The following is a 22,714-nucleotide window of genomic DNA, read 5'->3' as shown; positions in this document are numbered from 1 at the left end:
ATAGATTATCATCCGGGCATTGGTTGTTGTCGGAGCGTTAGTGGCTGGGCTCTGTCAATGTCTCAGTCCAGGTACTGAGGTTCCCATCTGTTGACAAAAGGACTAATGAAATTGTTTCAGAGAATGAAAGCAAATTGTGAAAGCATTAGCATATAAGCTTATGTATGGTCTTCAGTTTTCGTGCACTAACTTAACCCATTAAGACCCGAGGCAGATTCCACAAATGCCTTATAAATCAGTACTTCTCACACCTTTTTTTTTTAAACAAAATCTGGAGGAGTAATATCATTTACATAATATGTGTTTTATAAAAGTCGGCCTCCTGGTGGCGCTATAACAGGCCGTTCTGGAAAAGCTGGGGGCAGAGATTCATCGTTGGCATCCAGGGAGTGTGTGCGCAAAGTTTGGCATCGACCAGGTTAACGGTGCTGGAGATTAGCTGTACACGGTCAGACGGACACACACACACGGACGGACGGACACACGGACAATAATACAAACAGTAAGTATGGTTAGGATTGAATGAAAAACAAAATAAGAATTAGAATAATAATGTCTGCCGGCTGACATTCTTATTGGCCAATTGCTTTTGACATCAATGTTAAGTATGGTACCGTACATCCTAGTAGACAGTGGTACTGTATAATCAAATTGAGTAACGGCACATTATAATACCTAAATGAGCAAAGGCCGACCAACATATCATGAAAGGCACACGGTCTGTATCACATGCAAATAATAAAGATGCAGGGAAACATTTCAGTATAGACTCTAGTCTAGAGACCCTCATAAGGTTATCCCGCTGCAAAGCTTTCATTCCAACACTGCATACATACCAGTTTCCCTAAATAGGAATTAGTGAAATCCCCTGGTGTACCAAAAACTGCAGCCACTCCGTGGCACACGATTAGGGACTAGTGGTAACAAGGAGGGTATATACATGTTGTACCTACACGTACATGACCAACGCCATAGCACAGGGGTATTTAACTTGCGGTATTTGACAGCGGAAACTTATTTCAAAGGTTTCCACACATTTTCAATATGTTTCAAATAGTTTCAAGGTGTTCTAGCCTGTGAGCTTGTAGATCTGATATTTTTGAATAGCCAACGTATAAATGGATAAAGTGGTTAAAATCATTGCGATGCTATGTTTTGCTGCATAGGGACCCCCTGGAATCCTTCCCCCCTAGACCAGACATTACGCTGGCTGGGCCAGGCTAGCCATTGATTGATTGATTGAAATATTTATTAACAGTTTGCAGAATTTACAGTACATTTCAAGCACAAACTCAATACAAAGACTGTTAACTGTGAGTGGACGACCCAATTAAGCATTACACTTGTTTACAACAGGGTCCACATTGTTCAATTCATCAAAACATTTAGAGACATACAAATAGACATTTCTATGTAGCTAAAGAACAGAACAGGAATTCATCAAAAAGGGAAAAGATACATATACAGTGAGGGGAAATGGGGGGGGGGGGCGGTGGGGGGGATTCAGATTTTACAGAGGCCAGTTTCGAATTGCAGCCATCCGTAGGTGCCCTTTGAGAGCGGTTTTGAAGGAGTCAAGGGATTCACATGTCTTAATGACTGTTGGTAGGGCGTTCCACATTTTGGTGGCATAGGAGCGAAAATAATTTAGTCCCTTGTTTGTGCCGAATCTGGGTTGTACATGGCACATGCCATAACCTGACTCCGCCAGATGGGGCGCTATCGAGTTCACAAGTTCACAAAAATGTGAAGCAAGTGTCTTCCATCTGACGGAGTCGCGTGATTATGAATCCCACCACAGCTCTAGGATGGAGCCGTCTGATTGGCTTCCCGACAGGCATCGTTTTTTTACTGAGGTTAGGGTTAAGTTTAGGTGTTTAGGTATAGTTTTACTGAGGTCAATCACAAGCGACTACTGGCCAATCACAGCAGGATTTGCCTAGAGCTGCAGTGTGATCCATAATAACAAGAGTCAGGTTAGGTCCGCCAGGCCAGCCAAATACTTACTTATTTATTGAATTATTTTGCCATAATCTTTTTGCCAGGGAGAGAGTCGCATCATGAGGCTGATGTTCGCTGGGGGCAGCAGGGAGGAGGCGGTGGAGCAGTGCTCCAGAGCTGCAGCCAAACTGAAGCAGTTTGGTGTTGTTCCGGTGGAGGCCCCACTCCCCCCACCTGCTCCTAATCAGCCCCTCACAGAGCCCTGCAGCGCTGCAGCCAAGCAGGTATCCACGCCGTCACGTCACAACTCAGTGAACTGAAATGCCTTTGTTAGTTATGTCATTGCTGTTGGGGCAGAAGCCCCGTAACTCCATATTTATTTTTGTTTGTGTGTTTTTCCCTAAATCAACCCATTATAAGACCTGAGGCCAATTCTACAAATGCCTTTTAAATCAGTAGTTCTCACACTTTTTCAGGAACCAATCCTAGTGATTTGGTTCCTGAAGTTATCCATTTATACACTCAGCCACCACTCAGTTACCGTTCACACCAGATGGTGTGAACAGCAATCAGTCACTCCTCACCACTCAAACTCACACACATGCGCACGCGCACACGGCACGCACGCACGCACACACACACGCTCGCACACACACACACACACACACACACACACTGAGGGAAAGAAGACAATTACCAAGATACCACACACGGAAATACAATATGTCATAACAGCTTGTATATCTGCTATTTTTGAATAGCCAATACAAAAACACATATGTCACAGATGCTTTCACATTGATCATCACAACATTTAAAAAAAATAGCAGATCTACAAGCTCGAAGCGCGGTGTGAAGCGATGCGTTTTTTTGAGCTTGTCAATCTGCTATTGTTTTTGCTTTTTTAATTTGAATCCTGAAACTTAACGAGTAATATGGGGTTTCCACTCGTTTGTGAAGATATTTCCTCAATAAAGTCCTAGTCAATAAGATGCTTATTATACAATCAAAATATAGTTGATAATTATACAATAAAAATAATATATAAGTATTTGAATTATTAAATGTATATATAATATACGTAGATAAATGAGATAATACCCTAATATCAGTTAAGAAATTTACCCAATTATTTTGAAAGATGTTCAGTGTGCTCACTAGATGGCACTGTTGACAACAAGTCCTGTAAATCCTCACCAGCTTGTTCACTGGTGAGAGTGAATTTAGTCAAGTTAAAGGAATCGCATGACCAATTACATTGAGGTAATATTATTGTGCAATGTACCATAACAATATGGACCATGAGCTATAATACTTTGCACCTGCTGCAGCCAGAAAATAGCCAGAAATAGCCTACTTCAGACATACAGGGATGCACACCTATAGTGTGTGTGTGTGTGTGTGTGTGTGTGTGTGTGTGTGTGTGTGTGTGTGTGTGTGTGTGTGTGTGTGTGTGTGTGTGCGCGATAGAGAGAGAGAGAGAAGTCTGTATCATTTGGAGCATTGCAATAATCCGAGTTAAGCATACTTCCACTGCAGACAGCGAGACAGGAGTTAAAGCCAGAGGGCACAGGGCTGGTCATTGGTCACTGATTGTGAAGGTTGTTGAACCCGAGACCTTTAGCAGGGTTGCACCTTGTGACCTTTAGCAGGTTGAACCGTAGTGCCCTTTAGCAAAACGGACTCAGTGAAAAGGGCTGGGGGAAGATAAAAGACCTCTGATGGAGGGATGTCTTTGAATTAATAATGAAACAATTGATTAGTCTGTTAACCCTTTTGGTGTTGTCGTATGCAGTTCATCAAGTCTTGTGCAATCGTCTGTGCAATCTTGTGCTATACCAGACTGGACCAGTAGTGGGCGAAGTTGTGGGCACTGAACCAGAGGTGGACCAAGCATCGCCGTCCATCAGGCATCTTGCTCAGGTATCAAAGTCATAGACATTGGAGGGATCTGAATGCTTCTTAGAAAAATAAAACCATGAGAAGAAACAGAGATTAACCCAAACACATTGCCTGCCAAAGACATATTATTTACATCCTATCAAATCCAATACTTACCTGCCAAAGATGTATATTTATAAGTCCTATATGGTCTTTATAGTGGTTTTAGCCCCATATGTGCCCTCTCCCTACGCTCATTCTGTAGCTCCGAGATGAGGTCACACACTGGGCCCCTCCCACCGCGTTTCAGAAACGGCGCAAGTTTCCGCAAACATCGTTTCTTATCCTTACACCACACCATTAATCCAAAACGTGTAGGGCCGATGTAGGTTTACACTAATTCAAATTTAGGATCGGCCCAGAAAATCCAACTCGCCATTTGAACTGAGCCTTTACGTCCCATCTTTTGTCAGTCGCTTCCATGTTTATCAAGGAAGTTGAAAAGCTTTAGCTCCTCCCCGGCGCCTCCCCTGGTCGAAAATTTCCAACCGACTTCAGTTCACTTGACATGCACGCGCACACGCACACTTCCTTGATAAACATGGAAGCGACTGACAAAAGACGGGACGTAAAGGCTCAGTTCAAATGTGTGTGACCTCATCTCGGAGCTACAGAATGAGCGTAGGGGGGGGGGGGCACATATGGGGCTATAGTGGTTTATGATACATCACAGTCGTGGTTCTCAACTCAACTTGTGGAACCCCAAAATGGTATGCATTTGAGCTGTGGTTTACAGTTCATGGAGATGATCTCTTTGGCATTGCCGATAGGATGGTGACGGGTTAGAGACAGACGGCGGCATGAGACGCTTCACGGGTCCACAGGCCTTAATTGAACCCAGGATGTTGCAATTAACGAAGCAGCCACGTGGCGTGCTTAAGCCGCAAACCACCAGGGCGCTAAAAGCATGTACTGTAGCTCGTGTCGACAGCGGCCCAGATGAGCTGTCACCGCTCAGACGTTCAGCGGTGAAATATTAATTGTAATAAGCATCCTCAAGTGATACAGATTAAAGAGCTGCCAGGCCGTCCGGCGCTGCTGCTAAGTTAATTAGAGTGGTAAAACTGATTTGAAAATGACTGCTTTTCCAATTGAATGCCCGGTGGTGGCATGCATCCCCTCATTCCTCACTCACTCAGCCCTGTTCATCCACAGGGCCTCCTGGGAGAGCGCACGCTGTCTCTGCCGGAGATGTTCCGCCACCGCGGTGAGATGTTCCGCCACCGCGGTGAGGTGTCTGAGGATCTTCGCATGTGCCTCCTGGATCCCGCCTTCCCTGCCTATGTGGAGGAGGTGGAGCGCGAGCTGAAGAAACTCGCCCAGGACTGAGAAAAATCCCAACTGAATTGGAGTTAAGATCAAGAGGACCTGATTATACAAAATGTCTTCCTGAAGTTTTCTGGAGAAAAAATAACATATGTAATGCTAGAACAATGGTGCTCAAACCTTTTCACCCAAAATGATATATTTGATATAACCCCCCCCCATCTCAAAATATTTTATACCAGGGAACCCCAGAAGCAAAGATCTGAGAAAAAAAAATAAGGAATTTTCAGAAATAGTAGATCTATAAGATCATAGTGTGTCACTTTGTGTGACACTATGAGCTTGTATATCTGCTATTTCTGAATATCCAACCATTGTGTCCAGATACATAAAAATAAAATGACAGATGGTTTCCTGGTTTTAACAGGTTAATGGTTCAACCTTTAACAGGTTAATGGTTCAACCTTTAACCTGTCAAGTTCCTTCCTCTTCCGCCTACGCATGTGAATGGCTGCTTTTGAAAAGACTTGTTCAGGAAAACCTTTTTTTTATATATATTTTTATTCAGAAAAAATTATTGGTCTCATGTTGGAGGCTCTTATACTCAGGTCCCTCCATGATGATCAGACCTAGCACAGGTCCATTCATTCATGATGATCAGACCCAGCACAGGTCCATCCATCCCCACTGATCCCCTCCATGATGATCAGACCCAGCACAGGTCCATTCATCCCCACTGCAACACACATGGACACACTGTATTGATAGACATGCAGCTACTGCAGTGTATTTCGCTATACCAGCTTTCCAAGTGATCCCACAATATTAAAGCTTGACTGAGTAAAACAAACTGCCCTCCATATATCTATTTATGAATACATATTGCATAGGATTATAGCCATGCTGTACAGTTTTAAGAGAGAGAAAAAATAAATACATTGGGAAATATAAAAATTATTATTTTTTACAGATTTGCTATCATTTGAACACTCATACACACACATACAAGACATCTAAGTTACTTTGAAAAGAAAAGAAAAGAAAGAAAAATACACTGTCATTGTTGAACTATTTGAACACAGTACTGTAGTCGCTTTCTGTAATCACTCTTGAATTAAAATACTGCCAAGTTGTCGAAGCCCTTTTTGCTTCACAACAAAAGAGTTCTGTTTAAAAGTGAACGTCTCGTCATAAAACCAAACGTCGTTTAAATAACATGATATGCTGTACAAATTGCCTCAAGATTTAAACAATATAATATTTTTCTTTCATTTACGATGACTCCATAAAAAACATAGGTCATTTTAGGACGGCACAAAATAAAAATAAAAGGATAAAATAAAAATGCGCACTCTGACATAACAGGGATAACAGAAAAATGTCTATTCTGAGTATCCTATTGCGTTAATTATCTTGCATGCATTTTACATGATATGTAATACAAAAAGGAATGACCTCGTTTTGAGGACATGATAAAATCAGTAAAGGAGACATCAACAACACATTTAGAAAATGTGTATACACCTTCTGTGGTGATTCTTTTTTTTTTGTAGTCTTTTCTCATCATCTGGAACACTTGATGTAAAGACTGAATAAGGCATGCTTCAAGACCGCCATTCATCTTCAGTTGTAGTCGTTGTTTGCCAGTGTTACGCTGATAATAGTTTCTCACAAAAAGAGACGAGATATGCTTCGTTTTGAAAACGGCACCGGCAGGTATATATCCCCCACTCTCCTCCATCCCCCCCTCCTCCTACTCTGGGTACCTTCATGTGTGTTTCAGAATGTGCCGATTAGTCATCTCATCTGGGAAGAAAAGTGGGAGTTGAGGCAAGGTGTTACTACAATGTAGGCGTATTTGCAGCCCAATAAGTTCAATATGTCTTTCATCACTCCGCAGTACTTACTTCAACAAGTAAAATCGCTTATTTTTTATTCCTCTGGCGCATGTTTTTGTCTTTATGGTTGTTTGTGGAATTTGTTTTCCTGGTGAATAAAAAAAAAGAGCAGAATTCAGTGTGGTATTGTCATGTGTGTATGCACTGTAGTATCATCTGGTTTGTTCATAACGACATCCAATACACTTACATTTGACCAACTGGTTCGTCATCTATGAGACAAAGAGAAGAGAGGAAAGAGCAATGGAGAAAGAAAAGAAGGTAGATGTAATTAATATTAGACATAGGCTAATAGGAAGCCATCCGTTTTAGCAGCAAGACTTCTAAACCTACTCTCACAAGCCAACTGAATCGCATTAGACACCCTTCAACTCAAAGTCTGATTCATGCTTGGTAATCGTAATAGCCGATCTACATGCACACAACGTGTGGCAATACAATGTGTTGTGTGCATGTAGATCGGCTATTTTGTTCCGGTGCGAGGCACGCAGGCGATCAAGTATGACTCAGGCGTCATAGCAGTCATTACGGTCGAACCCATGAGATGGAGACGGCTCACACACTCATTCAAAACCGTGCCTTTCAATTACAGTCAGCGATGGCATAATATTATCAGTCGGCCATGAAATGGCCTATCACATTGTGCAAAATTATGATTGACTTAGTGTGCTATCTCTCTTTCTCAGCATCCAGTTATTACTTCCCACTTCAAATATGGTTAGTTATATAAATAATAGGACACGTGTAATAATTATTTAAACACATATTTTACACTAAGGTAATACTATAGTAATGTTAATACAATATTTCCCACTGCACAAATAACTATAATGGAATCTTAAACCCTGAAATCCATTGGCCACCTTAAACACTGGCATTGCAATTTTGGTCATGCCAATATTCCGGTAGCCAATTTTGAAAAATGATTCCCCAAATTGTTCAAAAATAGCTGAGATGTACAAGCTCACAACACATTCATTGTAACGCACTGTGATCTTGTAGATATAGGATATAGTTCTTGCTATTCGTCATACTACAACATATATAGGGCTTAGGTGGTTAATTATGAACTAAATTAATCATTCATAAAATGGGGTAGCCAGGGGTACTATACTGTAGGCTCTGTGCGTAACTGTAGTTCAGGGTTTCCAGAAGGTGGTCTAGGAGTAGCCTGGTTAATAAACCAGACTAATATCGCACGGATCCGCGGGATATTAGTCTGGGGAGGCTCAGCTTGGATTTCATTTCCAGGGAAACATTTTCTCTTTGACGCAATTGGTCAGAGCTACTGTCAGTCAAAGGTCTCAAGCATTGAACGTCACTGTACCAAAGCCCGCCCATATTGCATACCGTGTCCCTATTGGGCGGCGGGCGCCCACATTCTCGTGTGTAGGAAATGGACGTAAAATTGAGCCTCTCCAGACCGAAATCCGCCGGTAGGCAATTTTTTTTGCCAACGGCTGATTCGGTCTGGTTTATTAACCAGGCTAGTCTAGGAGGTCTATTTCATTTTCGGGTTCAGTTTTAGTTTCAGTTCAGTTCCTCATACCGTAGCTTCGTTTGATTGGCTCTGCAGTGGATTTGAACACTGTCATGTGGTTCCGGGTTCAATCAAACACAACGGGAAAGCAAAAGTCACAAACTCCCTGTATTTATATTTATGCGTGGTTCTCAACCCTTTCTGGATTAGGGCACACTTGAACATCTCCAAAGTGTTGGCGGTTTGGAAATACACAACGACAGCTCTGACCTTCTGAAGGACCACAGAGCACGTGGGGTGCGCTCCGGCACTCTCATGTATCGTGATACGTATCGTATCACTGTTAAAATGAAAAGTTACACCCCTAGAACGCACCCACAGGCGTGAGTCTCTTCATTCCAACACAGTGTGGAGTGGCACACTTATCAGTGTACCAATCTTTCGGGAGCAGGATTGACTATGTTTGGTTCCAATACAATACTGATGCCGATCAACCGAAGCTTTGGGAAAACTGAACCGAACAGCAAGAACTGGGTATGCCACCATCTGGGAAAACCAGCACTATACACTTCTATGCAGAGAGAGCCTCTTCCACAGTATGCTGTAGGAGAGGTGGATGTCACAGGACAGTGACAAGTTAGTTCAAAGACACACAGTCTGAGGTCAACAGGGTGGCTGGTGTTCATCCTATAGATGAACAGTCAGTAAGCATTCACAGTGGCATTACTGTACATTATATCTTAACATGCAGCCTTGGTTGGAGAGCAGCAGCAGCAACAGCAACAGCAGCAGCAGCATCCCATTGTTTAAATATGGAACTGTTTATGGCAGTTACAGTGTTAGACGAAATGACATTGTTGTGTGGTCATTCTGGTTAGAAATATCTGTCAGCAGCACATAATATCTCCATGCATACATCCCCTTTTACAATAGATATCGGTCAAGCAAAAGCCGTTTAACCACGTGAACCCTAGTAGTGTTCCTTTTCTGGGGCGAAATTCTGTGAAAATAGCAGACACGCTCATGTGTCGTGAGCTTGCAGATCGGCTATTTTCGGCAAAGAGTTTTGGTATAGAGGGAAAAGGCCTTGTCGTTGTACACCCCTGGGGGACTGGTCAAAAGTATATAGGGTTTAAGTGGTTAAAATAATTAACTTGCAAGCACATAAATATAGCCTTTAATTTGCATGTGCGGGAATAGAACTATAGAAACAGCTGCTACCGTATTACACAATAGCCAATTATGCAACACCTACTGTACAGTATGCATCACTATATTTACTATGTTAAGTTTTAGTTTGTCCTTCACACCATACTGTATAACATTAAACCTCCTATCTCCATATTCTAACTCTTTGTGTCTTTTTGGAAATGAATGTCCTACTTGATCACACTACAGTGTCACAAAATGAATGTCCTACTTGATCACACTACAGTGTCACAAAAAAGCATTAATTAATGTCCTACTTGATCACACTACAGTGTCACAAAAAAGCATTAAAAGTAGCAGATCGGTGCAAGCTCGTAGATCTGCTACTTTTTGCCTTTATTTATTTTACTTTTGAATCCTGAAAAGTAACGTTTTGGACATACAAGGTTTCCACACGACAGAGACGATATTAGGACTGTTTAAATCTCTGCTTTAATTTCAAGATAAAGCAAGATAAATCTCAATAGTCTTGACATTATATAACCTGCCTCATACAGCACAGCAACGAAAACTCCCCCAAAACATTTCGGCAAACACAAGCAGCGATTAGAAACGGAAGATACGACGTTAACTTCCGTCTTGGAGCCCCTGAGCTAAACTGTCTAAAAGTGTTCAAACACAAGCTAAGCCACGTGAGGGCAGAATGCATAATGCGGACAGACGTGGGACAAACGCCCCCGGGGGAAAACGGAACACTAAAAGGAGATTTGACAGAGAACAGTGCAGAGCCAGTGAGGAGAGAGGAGTCCTCCTTTCTGATTTAAATGGAGTAAACATGGCAAATATAATCCATGTTAATCTCCCCTCCCTCTCTCTCTCTCTCTCTCTGGTGGAGAGCAAACCATTACACTAAAGAACTGTGCTTACCTAAGGCAGCAGTGCATAAATACACTGAGATGCGGGTATACGTATATTAGTTTTCTTTCATTATAAATGGAATGGGGTGACAGTGTTTGTATTTGTATACAGCAGTGATAATACTGAAGACAGGTAGCTGCTGTAGCCTGTAGGGGTAAGAAAACAGGTTCCTTTTCTGGCCCCTCATCATTATATATATTGGAAATGATCCATTTTGTATAAAAATAAACTGTCACAGTATCAACATTGATTTTGCGAGACCAACATTCTGTGAGATATACAGGGTATTACAATGCTGCTGCATATTGTCTGAAGGAAGCAGGATGAAAATAAGTTATACAGTACTTACACAAGATGTAACAATAAAGCACAACCTTGAACCTATAGTATTTGCAGTAGCTTGTCCCCAGACATCAACAGGACAATTGTCATTTAATATTCTACAAACACGGACACAAGGTTTGCATTTTACAATACCTCCATTCATTTAAAAATATATATTTGAATCCAAAAAGTGTCGCTTTTGCATATTGCCGTAGTTTAAACATATACAGTATATGAATTTGCATTCTCCACAGGTTGGCAGAGGGAGTGTGCAATTAGATGACACTGGGTGAAAAAAAAAAAAAGGGTTAAAAAATCGTGGGGAAAATAAATAAATAAATAAAATAATAATACAAATATGAATTTGCAGCAGAACCAAACAATATGATGGAGGATTACATAATAGCATAGCACAAAACACATTTATCCACAGGGCCCTGCTTTGAACACTGACTGGCAGTCTTCTGTGGAAACCTGTCAACCTGTATCAGCCTGACCGAGTGTGAATAATTTATACAAAGAAAAAACTCCTAATAAATGACCCTCAGAACATTAACAGAAGTGAAGATTAGAGAATGGAATGCCGTTAGCAACAGATATAAGAATCATCTCTGAAAGCATGCAAGCAGCGTCTCTCTCACTTACCACCCGTTTAGATTATGGTGCCATTTGGGAAAGAGAGGGGAAAGAATATAAGGCATTAAGTCATATCATTGGGTATGATATTTTCTATTGCCAGCTATAGGGTCTATAAATTTATGAACGCAGAGGGTCCCCTTTCAATACCTTAAACAATTTGAAGCCTTATCCGTAGCTATTAGTACAGCACAGCAACGTCAAACATTAGAAAAGGTCAAGTCTATGATGACCCGCTTACTGTTTGCCCACTGTGTCTCTGTGTAAAGGTCATATTAGCATGCATCCATGTAATGTGTGGCTTGTGGCTTATGTGGTACAATCTCCCTCCTTTTCTCTCCACACGGATCAAGTGTATGAGGAAGTGCGTCCCTAGCCCATTCTGACCTGAGATCAGATTCATACGAGGTTTCCACTGGACACACACTGGTCTGATCAACCCATTCTGACCTGAGATCAGATTCTAAAAATGTCAGTCGCTCTTCGATAAAAAAAAAAATAGCAGACCTACAAGCTCGTATCGCGCCACTCGGTGGCGCGATACGAGCTTGTAGATCTGCTATTTTTCAATAGCTAAAGCATAACATGATGCTGACACCAAAATGGGTGCCCGGTCAGAATGGGCTAGGTAAGAGGTGAATTATTCACCGCAGGCCTGTGCGGCTGGAGGATTTATAAATCTCATGAATATTCACAAGTGGCAGCTCTGGTACATTTCTTTGTGGGCATAAGATCTGATAAGCTCTCGACGGCTGTTGACCTTATTTCCTATCCTAGCTGCCTCAACGATATGAGAGTTATTGTTTAACTTGGCTGAGATGGTGCGCCGTGGAGACAAAGCAGTGCGGTAGGCGGTAGCAGTGCAGTGGGCAGGCTCAGGCTATAGATGAGATTATTCTGCGCCCTCATGTTAGGCCCATCCTCACCACTTGTTCTCTGATGAACCGAAGAGATTGTTCAAAGAGATTTGGTGTAGAGGGGAAAAAGGGGGGCTAATGTGTATAGCCTGTAAGATTTAATGGTTTCATGTTGATGTTTTTATTGATATAAAATATCTCTCCAGTGTGTCATTGGGGCCATAAATGAACTCAAATAGGTATACGATACTGTGTGCTAACCGCATAATACAGAGAGAGATAGAAAATACTTTACACATCTGAAACAAAATCATTTAATCTATTTATAATACAATGTGTTTAGAAAAATATTTGATCAGATCAGCTTTCTCAACGAGACAGGAAAGACAAACAGACCTCTTACTATCTCCAAATCTACTTATTCTCACATAGCATTGTGAAATGTAATAGATAAATAAATCTACTTATTCTCACATAGCAGTGTGAAATGTAATAGCTCGCTATTCCGACAGTGAGAGAGAGAGAGAAAAAAAACATGCATCAAATGCGTATATCATCACAAAGCCTCAGCAATGGCCCAAACATAAATTGTATTTATGAGCCAAGGAGACTGGAAGGGCAGATTGCACCAGATGCCATGTACGAGAGAGAGATCTAGTCTGTAGCCACATGTCCTGGAGTCATAGGGCGCTACCAGGAGAATGAGCCAGCAGAATGTTGTTGCTGTCGGGCAGAAGAAGCCACTTATCTCCATATACTAACTTTTTAGGTTTTTATTTTCGTAAATTAATGCCCTACTTGATCATATTACTACAGCGTCACACCAAAGCATCAAAAGTAGCAGATCTGTCCCAGACCGATGGCCTAGCGGTCCGAGCACTGGGGCAGCCCGGCAGCTTGTCACGGGTTCGAATCCCTATTCTGACGACCTTTGCTGTGTGTCGCTCCCCGTCTCTCTCTCCCCATTTTTCAAACAGCTACTTTGCTATTTTTTTGTATTTATTATTTTAATCCTGAAAGGGTTTTTGGACATAAGAGGTTTCCACCTGACAGACTATTATCGCTGACGTCGGGCAGACACCTCATTTCTTCCCGACGACGACTAGGCAACTATATGTTTTTTAAAGAAAGTGTTCTGACATTTTAACGACTTTAATTAACTTCTTGTTGTGCTACAGTATACAATAAGCTCGATACAGAATGATTACAGAACGGTTTGTTTTGTGAAAGGTTAACCTAAAGGAATGGCTGCTTCATTTCACAGTTCAGCAGGCCGAGGGTGCATGGGGGAGGGACACATGGGTCCTGACCCAGATTTGACCTGGGCAACAACAACAGGAAGTGCACACACAGATTGGTCCAGCTATACCAGGGGGCCTCAAGTTAAAGGAGAACTTCCACTCTTTTGCAATGAAAATGGCTAATGCTGTCCAGTTTTCCAAATGGTTAAGTAAGCACTACTGCAACCTTTATACTGGGAGGTAGAGTAGTACAGCATATAGGACGACAATTAAAACAAGTCCCTAGGACGTTTTTTGTGTTATCCTTAATGTCTGTACCTCGTGCTGTTTACGTTTCTGACTAATACAGTATTCAATCAATCAATCAGAACAAGAGAGGTTTAAATATTCTCATTCATTCTAATGTTATATTGTTTAGCAGTGATGTGTCGGTCATGAACGATCTAATCAAAATAACTAGTTCTTTTTGGTGAACGAAACCGACCCGGTCACTTCCGTGAACGATCCGTTCTGAAATGCAAATGACGGGGAGTCGCCCGGCTGCTCTTCTCATTCAGTGCGAGGCTGGAGCCTGGAGGGCGGGGCCGTGCTCTCCGTCTCCAGGGCTCCCACAGCGCACAACAGTTGCAGAGGAGAAGTGGGTGGTGACTGGTCATACTGATACATTGACCGGGGAGACCGAAAGACCGAAATGCATATTTCGTTCTTCGTTCAAAGTTTCGTTCCTCGTTCAAAGTTCTGTTCTTCGTTCAAAGTGCTGTAACAGTATAACCGACCGGGAGAAGGGGTCGTGATCGGTCATTCTGGTACATTGACCGAGGAGACCGAAAGACCGAAATGCATATTTCGTTCAAAGTGCTATAACAGCATAACCGACTGGGAGAAGGGAGTGGTGACTGAACGAAGTGCTGTAAACTAACTGTGAAGTGTGTACGAATGACTGACTTGGGTCTGACATTGTCTAGCATTGGAAACCCATACGTTTTTATTTTGCGGAAGGAAAGACCGACGAGACTATATAATAATGCATGACTGACTGACTGAATGACTGATTGTATTTGTAGCCCTCTGGTTGCAAATACAAATACTACTTGCAAGTGCAACAAACAACGTCATGATGATTAACGTAGAAACATTAAACTTTGATTGATTGATTGATTGAAATATGTATTATTAACAGTTTGCAGAATTACTTGTTTACAAGAGGGTCCACCTTGTTCAATTCATCAAAGAGTGACAATCAAACAATAAGAGTGACTGGTTATTAAATTAGCTCTCTTCTGTTTAAATGTACTACTATTATGGTGATATTATAATATTATGGTGAAATTATATTATTATGGTGAAATTATATCAATGGAAAATAAACAGGCTAATACATTAAAAAAAAATGGAGCATCACCCAACCTAGGTTTTTCACAATTCATGTACTTATACATCTGTGTGACAATAAACAACCTTGAACCTTGAACCTTCACATACCTATGATCCTAGATCACTATTTCTATGCATTTGATGTATTACCTTGTGCCTTCCTTGCTTGCTGTAAATCGCTCTGGATTAAGCCTACATTCAATTTGTATTTCCCACCAAAAACATCCTTTTCATTTTTAATCGCAGAAATCTTCATGTGCTTGCTTTGAAAGTTGTATTGTAGCATTTCACCCTAATAATTATTTTAGCACTTTTACAGTAGCCAGTGCAGGTGTTTGTAAAACACAGTTGGGAGTCGTTTTCCTTTTGTTTTTTTTCCTCTTACCTTCCATCACCTCGTCTGGCCTCTTGCGTTTCTCGTACACGACGATGATGACCACCAAGATTATGATTTCTGCCAGAACGCCCAGGAAGGGCCAGAGCGGTGCCAGATGGCTGCGGACCCTCAGAATGGATGTTATGGCTTTGGACCCGATCATGTTGGTGGCGTTGCACTGGTATTCACCGGGATCTGTGTCTATGTCCAACTGCAGGATGTTCAGCTCGGTGTAGTTGTCTCTGCTGGTGATGAAAACCCGTCCGGAGGAGTTGTCGATGTCCTAGAAACAGTCCAGCCATTTCTCACAGTTCATTTCAGGTGAAGATGAGGATGATGTATCATAAACGTGTGTAATGTAGTTATCAGTGGTGGAAAAAGTACTCAATTGTTTTACTTAAGTAAAAGTACCAATACTGCAATTTAGAACTACTCCTTTACAAGTAAAAGTACGGAATTGAAAATGTACTTGAGTAAAAGTGCAAAAGTATCGGCATCAAAATGTACTTAAAGTACTAAAAGTAAAAGTACTCATATTGCAGAATGTCCCACTTCACAAGTTCAAAATGTGTACAAAGTCTATTGAAAATAGCCGATCTACAAGCTCACAATGCGTCGCAACGCGACGCATTGTGAGCTTGTAGATCGGCTATTTTCAAATGGCCAAAATGTGGTTAAAAAAAGTGGTTAATGTATGTTTTCTAATCACAATTAAAATCTCCAAAGTAACTAAAGTAACTAAAGTTTTCAAATAATTGTAGTGGAGTAAAAGTACAAATGTTGGCTCTGAGATGTACGTAGTGGAGTAGAAGTAAAAGTACTGGAAATTGGAAATACTCAAGTAAAGCACAAATACCTCAAAATTGTACTTAAGTACAGTACTTAAGTAAAAGTACTTAGTTACTTTCCACCACTGGTAGTTATGCAATTTACTACTGAGTGTTTAGGGTTCATTTGAGATCTGGTTGCACATCTAGCCCTGTTTTATTCATTGTCATCGTCGCGCGTCCTGCTTTGAGATTCTCTGAGAAATATATATGTTATATACACAGATTAACAACTAAAAAGTATTTGTATTTCCTGGTTTTTATATATGTAGCATTGAAAGATGAATGACAGATTTAAGATATTCTGTCAGTGGTCAATCGAGAAATGGGGGCGAGGGGGGGCTACGATTGACTGGACACAAGTGCGTTGTAGCAAAGTTGAGGTTTTCTCAAAGTTAGAGCTACGCTTTTGTAACTTGGAAAGTTTAATATTATGTCCTTAATCCCGATCACATACGCAAGGGGGAAAAGTGTAACTCGAGTATCAGCCTATACTAATTCACACACAATGCACTGCTACAGTGACTATGACCATGATGACCCAGAGGTGACTGTATTTAGGACAAAGAATCCCCCCCTTTTAACTTTGCACGGCAGCATAAGATATAACTGCTGTAGCTTCTCCCTAATCCTCGAAGAGTCCGATGACAACCAGTTGCCCAACTAGCACTAGCAGACAACGGCTAAATAAACCTGTGAACTCGATTTACAGTAAACTCTACAAAACGTACATGATCCTAGGAAGTAAGGACATACTTACCAAATATTGTGTTCCTTCCAGTTTGCGCCATGTCCAGACAGGGAACGGGTAGCCAACAGATTTACAGTACAGCATCCCGTTTTCTCCCTCCTTTTTATTGTCACTCCGCTTGTGGCCAGTGATATCAGGTACAGCTGTGAAGTTAAAATAAAAATAAAAATACAATCACATAACCGTCAGAGTTGGCAGCGCTTACACCTTCAAAGGGACGATTTAGCTCTTGCCAGATGACATGAGTAAGTTCTTCTGACGATAATAAAACTATATTAAATGTCACAGCTGTAGATTTAAGATTTCTACACAAAATCAGTTTCTTTTTTTTAACCAAGCCATTTTATATTGCAAAGCTGAGCTTTTGATAGTTAATGTTTAGTTTTTTCCCCCACATTTGAATTGTTGATGGAAACCTTGATTATTCAGAAAAGTGAGAACATGTTCAGTGACATCTGAGGTAGTGTTGGATCTAGTATAAGGCACTAGTATAAAGAAGGCCTTCTATACATTTCTGCAAAGGGAAAACAAAGGAAAGAGGAAAGGAAAATACAGCAGTTAATAATACACAGACATTCAAAATGCACACTCACAAGCAAGTAAGTCAGTAAGGCAGAATTAGGTCTTAACAGTTTATGCAAAACCGGGTCATATTATAACAAATGGGATTTCAATTTAACATACATGAGTGCCCTGAATGTGTCCAGATGTACAAATCTGCCACAATGTAGTTCCACACAGTACGGATTAATTGATAATTATTAATATTATGTCATTAATCCCGTCACATATGGAAGGGGAAAAAAAGGTCTAACTCAGCCTATATAAGCCTATACCAATTCACACACACACAGTGAGTATGACCATGATGACCCAGAGGTGACATTGAAGTGACCCTATTTAAGACAAAGAATCCCCCCCTTTTAACTTTGCACAGCAGCATAAAATAACTGCTGCAGCTTTTCCCTAATCCTCGAAATTACGCTAATTCCTTCCATGCAATTAAGCGGGATAAAGCGGAGAGGGGCCTGCAGCAAGCTTTTTTTCCCTCCCTCCCTCCCTCCCCCCCATCAGCCGTTTGTGCGTGCATGTTTTTGTCATGGTGCGTGCGTGTGTCCGTGCGTGCGTGTGTCTGTGTGCGTGCGTGCATATAGCTGGGAGAAGCATAGCAGTAGTGGTGGTGTGGTGGCGGCCTGAGCGTTCAGTGACATCAGCCTTCACTCTAATTATGGGTGTGCACGTGCTTTCTAGAGTGGGGGAGGGGCTCCAGGCGCTCATCTCTCTGCCTCCTGTCTACACTGCACTATTGCACGCTGACTGACAGCAAGGAGGCTGCCCTCTCACTGAGGGACGACGAAACAGCCTGAAACCTCCATTTCACACTCCTGACAGCTAATCCCCTCAGTGTCGGGAGAGAGAGAGGGGGGAATGTGCTGCTATGTGAATGTGGGAGAGAGGGGTGTATCTGTGTGTGTGTGTGTGTGTGTGTGTGTGTGTGTGTGTGTGTGTGTGTGTGTGTGTGTGTGTGTGTGTGTGTGTGTGTGTGTGTGTGTGTGTGTGTGTGTGTGTGTGTGTGTGAGTGTGTGTGTGTGTCCGTGACGCGTGTCTGCGGCCTAGGTGTCGATAAATCCACAAAAAGCTGATTATGATGATGTCACACGTCGAAGAGTCTGCAGATGATGAATTTCATTCATTAGTAACTTTGTTCCCCCCCCCCCCCCCCCCCACCCGTCAGTAGTTTTGTAGCAAACGGCACTCTACAATATGTCAAAACAAAACAAAAATTAGACATAAAAGGAGGTACAAAATATATATATCTCCTGCTATAAGCTTAGTATCACAGACAATAAACACCATTCCAGCCATAGTGACGGCTGGGACCGGATTCAGAGCCTTAATCCATTCTGACCGGGCACCCATTTTGGTGTTAGCATCATGTTATGCTTTAGCTATTGAAAAATAGCAGATCTACAAGCTCATATCGCGCCACCGAGTGGCGCGATACGAGCTTGTAGGTCTGCTATTTTTTTTTTTATCGAAGAACGACTGACATTTTAGAATCTGATCTCAGGTCAGAATGGGTTCATCAGACCTAGTGTGTGTCCGGCGGAAACCTCGTATGAATCTGATCTCAGGTCAGAATGGGTTAATCCCACAACATCACACAACCCTCCATCTGTTGCCTCTGAGCCGAGTCCCTGCAAGGATGGGAGTGCAAGGACACTGTAGGCGAAGGCAGACAGACTGCTGCCAAGAGCACACAGCAAAGAGGGCTCTGCGGTAAATATCCACCAAACCCGCAAACCTAGGTCACAAAACAAGTCAAGCACTTGGAGGAAAAGGCAAGGACATAATTATACACACAAAATGGTTAGATTTGTCATTTTATTAGTCACTTTTAAAGAGACACTATTATGTCCTGCAGGTGCTGCAAAGTGGAAGCAGGAACTACTGTAGATTATCAAACATACTGTAGATTATCAAACATACTGTAGATTATCAAACATACTGTAGATTATCAAACATGCCACATGCCTGAAAATGGGGGGGGGGGGGGGGAAGCATAATGTTTCCATTTTATTTTAGGAAGAAAGGAACAAAAATCAAGAAAAGTTTAGTTTAGGAAGAAAAAGGGACACACAAACAAGGAACTTAAATAAATTAAATCCAGGGACCACCAAATGGCAAGCTGTGGCGGCCACAGGCCTGCGGAAAGGCCTCGTGCCGCCGTTTGAATAGAGATGATCTCCGTCTTCACTCAAACTAAAGCAGAACACACGGTCATCACCCGCGTTACGCAATCAGACAGCCATGAAATAAGAGGCAGGGCATGCTCAGTGTGCCATGCAAAGGCAAATTGGCTTATTTAAGCGCTATAGGCACAGGCAAGCTTCTCTTGAACAGGGTTTCACTTGCCCTTACTCGCTAGAGAAGATTCTTATTCAAGACGACGGCTGAGCTGTCAGCTTGAATGAAACCAAAGCGGCACAGTTAGCATCTTTAACACATCATGAAATGAAGCACATACTGTACAACAATAATTACTGTCAACTGTTTTGTTGACAGTTTTGAAATAAGAAATTACAAAACTTGTTGGGCGAAAAAAGATGGAGAAAAATGGTTAGAATACCTAGCTATAGGTCTCTTGTAATTATTGGTTGCATCCTTTTTCCTGAACCTCAAATCCAGCAAACGTTTTGTTTTCAGATTTTTGTATATTCTCTCTTTATCTGCCTTGCAAAATTTGTAGATTTTAGAAGATAGAAATATGTGTCTAAGAACTGGCAGCAGGATCTTGCATCATGTTTGTGTATTTTCTGTCGAGGCATTATTGTGTGCAGTGGCTGCTGTCTCTTTTTATTAGACTGTTCTCTCAGCCTGCAAACATAGAGTGACAACAAGACTCCGAGATTTATCCCTGTCGTGACATTCTTATGGCTATTATTATTATATATTTTTGAAAGTGAAAATCTTTAACTCAAATGTTTACTTCTGTGGGTCCCTGGGAAAAAACAGGTGGGCCGGGGTCCCTGGCCAAATACATATCCAAGTACGTATTCTAATTGTGAGCTGGTGACTCAGCTCCGTGTTCTGAAGGAAGATCCCATGATACCAATGTATGGGGGGGTTATTTATTTATTGTTTGCACTATCCCAGCTAAAAAATACTGTGTGACTATTTGTAGCTGGCAATACACATACAGTACATGTATATTTACACTTTATAAAAAAGAAGGGGGGGGGGGGGGAATCCTAATAAGATTTATACTGCTTTGTCATTATATAAAAAAATAAAATAAGGAAAACTCATATGTTTGCGGCCAACTATTCCTGACCTTGTTTGTATGTGTGTTGGACACCCTGCAGCTATTGTACTGTTTGTATGTATGTTTGTATGTGTACTTGTTTGTATGTGTGTTGCACCCTGCAGCTGTCGTACTGCACCCACATACACATCTGCCAAACGCCCTTGAGCAAGATACAGAGTCTACCGTGTATGAATGCACTCTGACCTCTCTGATGAAATGCATACAAGCAGTCTGTGTGTGTGTGTGTGCGTGTGCGTGTGTGTGTGTGTGTGTGTGTGTGTGTCTGTGTGTGCGTGTGCGTGTGCGTGTGTGTGTGTGTGTGTGCGACTGTGCGTGCGTGCTTGATGTTGAAGGGTTATGAAGAAAATAAGAAAAATAAAATAAAAACTTGTGCCCACACCGCGGCAGGTAGGAATCTTACCTTTTATCTCAATGGTGGCATTTGCATTGGGCGCCATGTCAAACGTGTAAACGCACATGTACTCCCCGGCATCATCAGCCCTCGGTTTATTGATTCTGCAACCAGACACAAAATAAAGATTACACTTACAGTACTATACTGCAGGTGGTTTGGACAACATAGACACGTATGAATGTATGACTGATATAGTGCAATAATCAATGCAGAATGATCACAGTGTATGATACATAATTGATGGGCATGCCATGTTTATTATGGAATGAGTCAGCTGGCCTGGATGCTGCTACAGTAGTACAGTTACAGTATGTGTTAGGGGGTGTCAGGTTCACTTCATTCATGTTGATTTAAACCCCAGCAGCATGAGTATCCTGGAGGGAAACTTTGCCAAAAAACTGCACATCTACAAGCTGTAGGTCGGCTTCAACGTTTATCAGCATAAAGAGGAGCCGACAGAGAGCTGAAGCACTATGACTGCATATCGTATAGAATCATTCTGTACAATTGTGTTGCAGATTAAACCTTTTCATAGATTTCATATAAGGTAGCTTCATAGATTTGTTTAACAGCACTGTCATCAGCATTGGATTCACGTTAATGTACATTTTCAAACATTTAACCACTTTACATTATTTTTAGACCGGAAACTGCAATTAAAGAACATTAGAATACAACTGAAATACACCGGATTTAGAAAGGATGCTACATTTTCATCCACAGTCCCTACAAGAAGGAACGTAAGGACAGAAACAGGTGGACAGTATGGAGTACAGTACATTACATCACACAGGGAAACGGAGCATAACAAGAGCAAAAGTACTTTGAGGAAAGTTTATCCACAGCTCACACCTTGCAATCTGCTTTCAAGTGGTTAATAAAAACGCAAATAAATTGTACAAAAACAAACAATTAAAGGTATATTCAGTGATTTCACTTAATTCAAATATCACTTATTTTTTTGTTTTGTTGTGATAATCCTCCCTACTATAGAGTGTGCTGGCCATATAAGGAGTTCCTCCCTGTCCCCAGTTAACCCCTGGGGGTCAAAAAACGGTTTCGTTTTTGACTCTCTATCCTGATTGGACGAAAGGCTGGGTCCCACAGCCAAAAACGAAACCTAAGGTTTTTTGAGTGAAATCACTGAATATACCTTTAAGACTAACACAAACATGTGTATGATTTTTGTGATCTGTAGTAACTCTGAGGACCCCCTAAGGCCCTAGGTGTGATCTGTAGTAACTCTGAGGACCCCCTAAGGCCCTAGGTGTGATCTGTAGTAACTCTGAGGACCCCCTAAGGCCCTAGGTGTGATCTGTAGTAACTCTGAGGACCCCCTAAGGCCCTAGGTGTGATCTGTAGTAACTCTGAGGACCCCCTAAGGCCCTAGGTGATCTGTAGTAACTCTGAGGACCCCCTAAGGCCCTAGGTGATCTGTAGTAACTCTGAGGACCCCCTAAGGCCCTAGGTGTCCTGGACCCCCTGTTGAAGAACCTTAGATCAGAGAGGGTT

The 22,714-nt window shown here is 41.7% G+C and overlaps 1 protein-coding gene across 1 annotated transcript in view; it reads right to left on the bottom strand.

The window, feature by feature from the left end:
• Positions 1–5,826: 5,826 nt before the first annotated feature.
• LOC310854433 (neuroplastin-like) overlaps positions 5,827–22,714 on the bottom strand; it is a 71,175-nt gene continuing 54,287 nt past the window's right edge. The window contains exons 4-9 of the mRNA XM_083759082.1: positions 21,209–21,303; positions 16,989–17,122; positions 15,411–15,684; positions 7,237–7,258; positions 7,056–7,134; positions 5,827–6,954 (exon numbers count right to left, since the gene is read on the bottom strand). Of these exons, the coding sequence (XP_083615208.1) occupies positions 7,074–7,134; positions 7,237–7,258; positions 15,411–15,684; positions 16,989–17,122; positions 21,209–21,303 (586 nt within the window). The 3' untranslated portion in view covers positions 5,827–6,954; positions 7,056–7,073. The remainder of the gene's footprint in view (positions 6,955–7,055; positions 7,135–7,236; positions 7,259–15,410; positions 15,685–16,988; positions 17,123–21,208; positions 21,304–22,714) is intronic.

The sequence above is a fragment of the Protomyctophum parallelum genome (assembly GCF_964188405.1).
Source record: "Protomyctophum parallelum genome assembly, chromosome: 2".
NCBI classification, from domain to species: Eukaryota; Metazoa; Chordata; class Actinopteri; order Myctophiformes; family Myctophidae; genus Protomyctophum; species Protomyctophum parallelum.
Note: the sequence above shows the minus strand (reverse complement) of the source record. Positions and strands in the feature narration are given on the sequence as shown.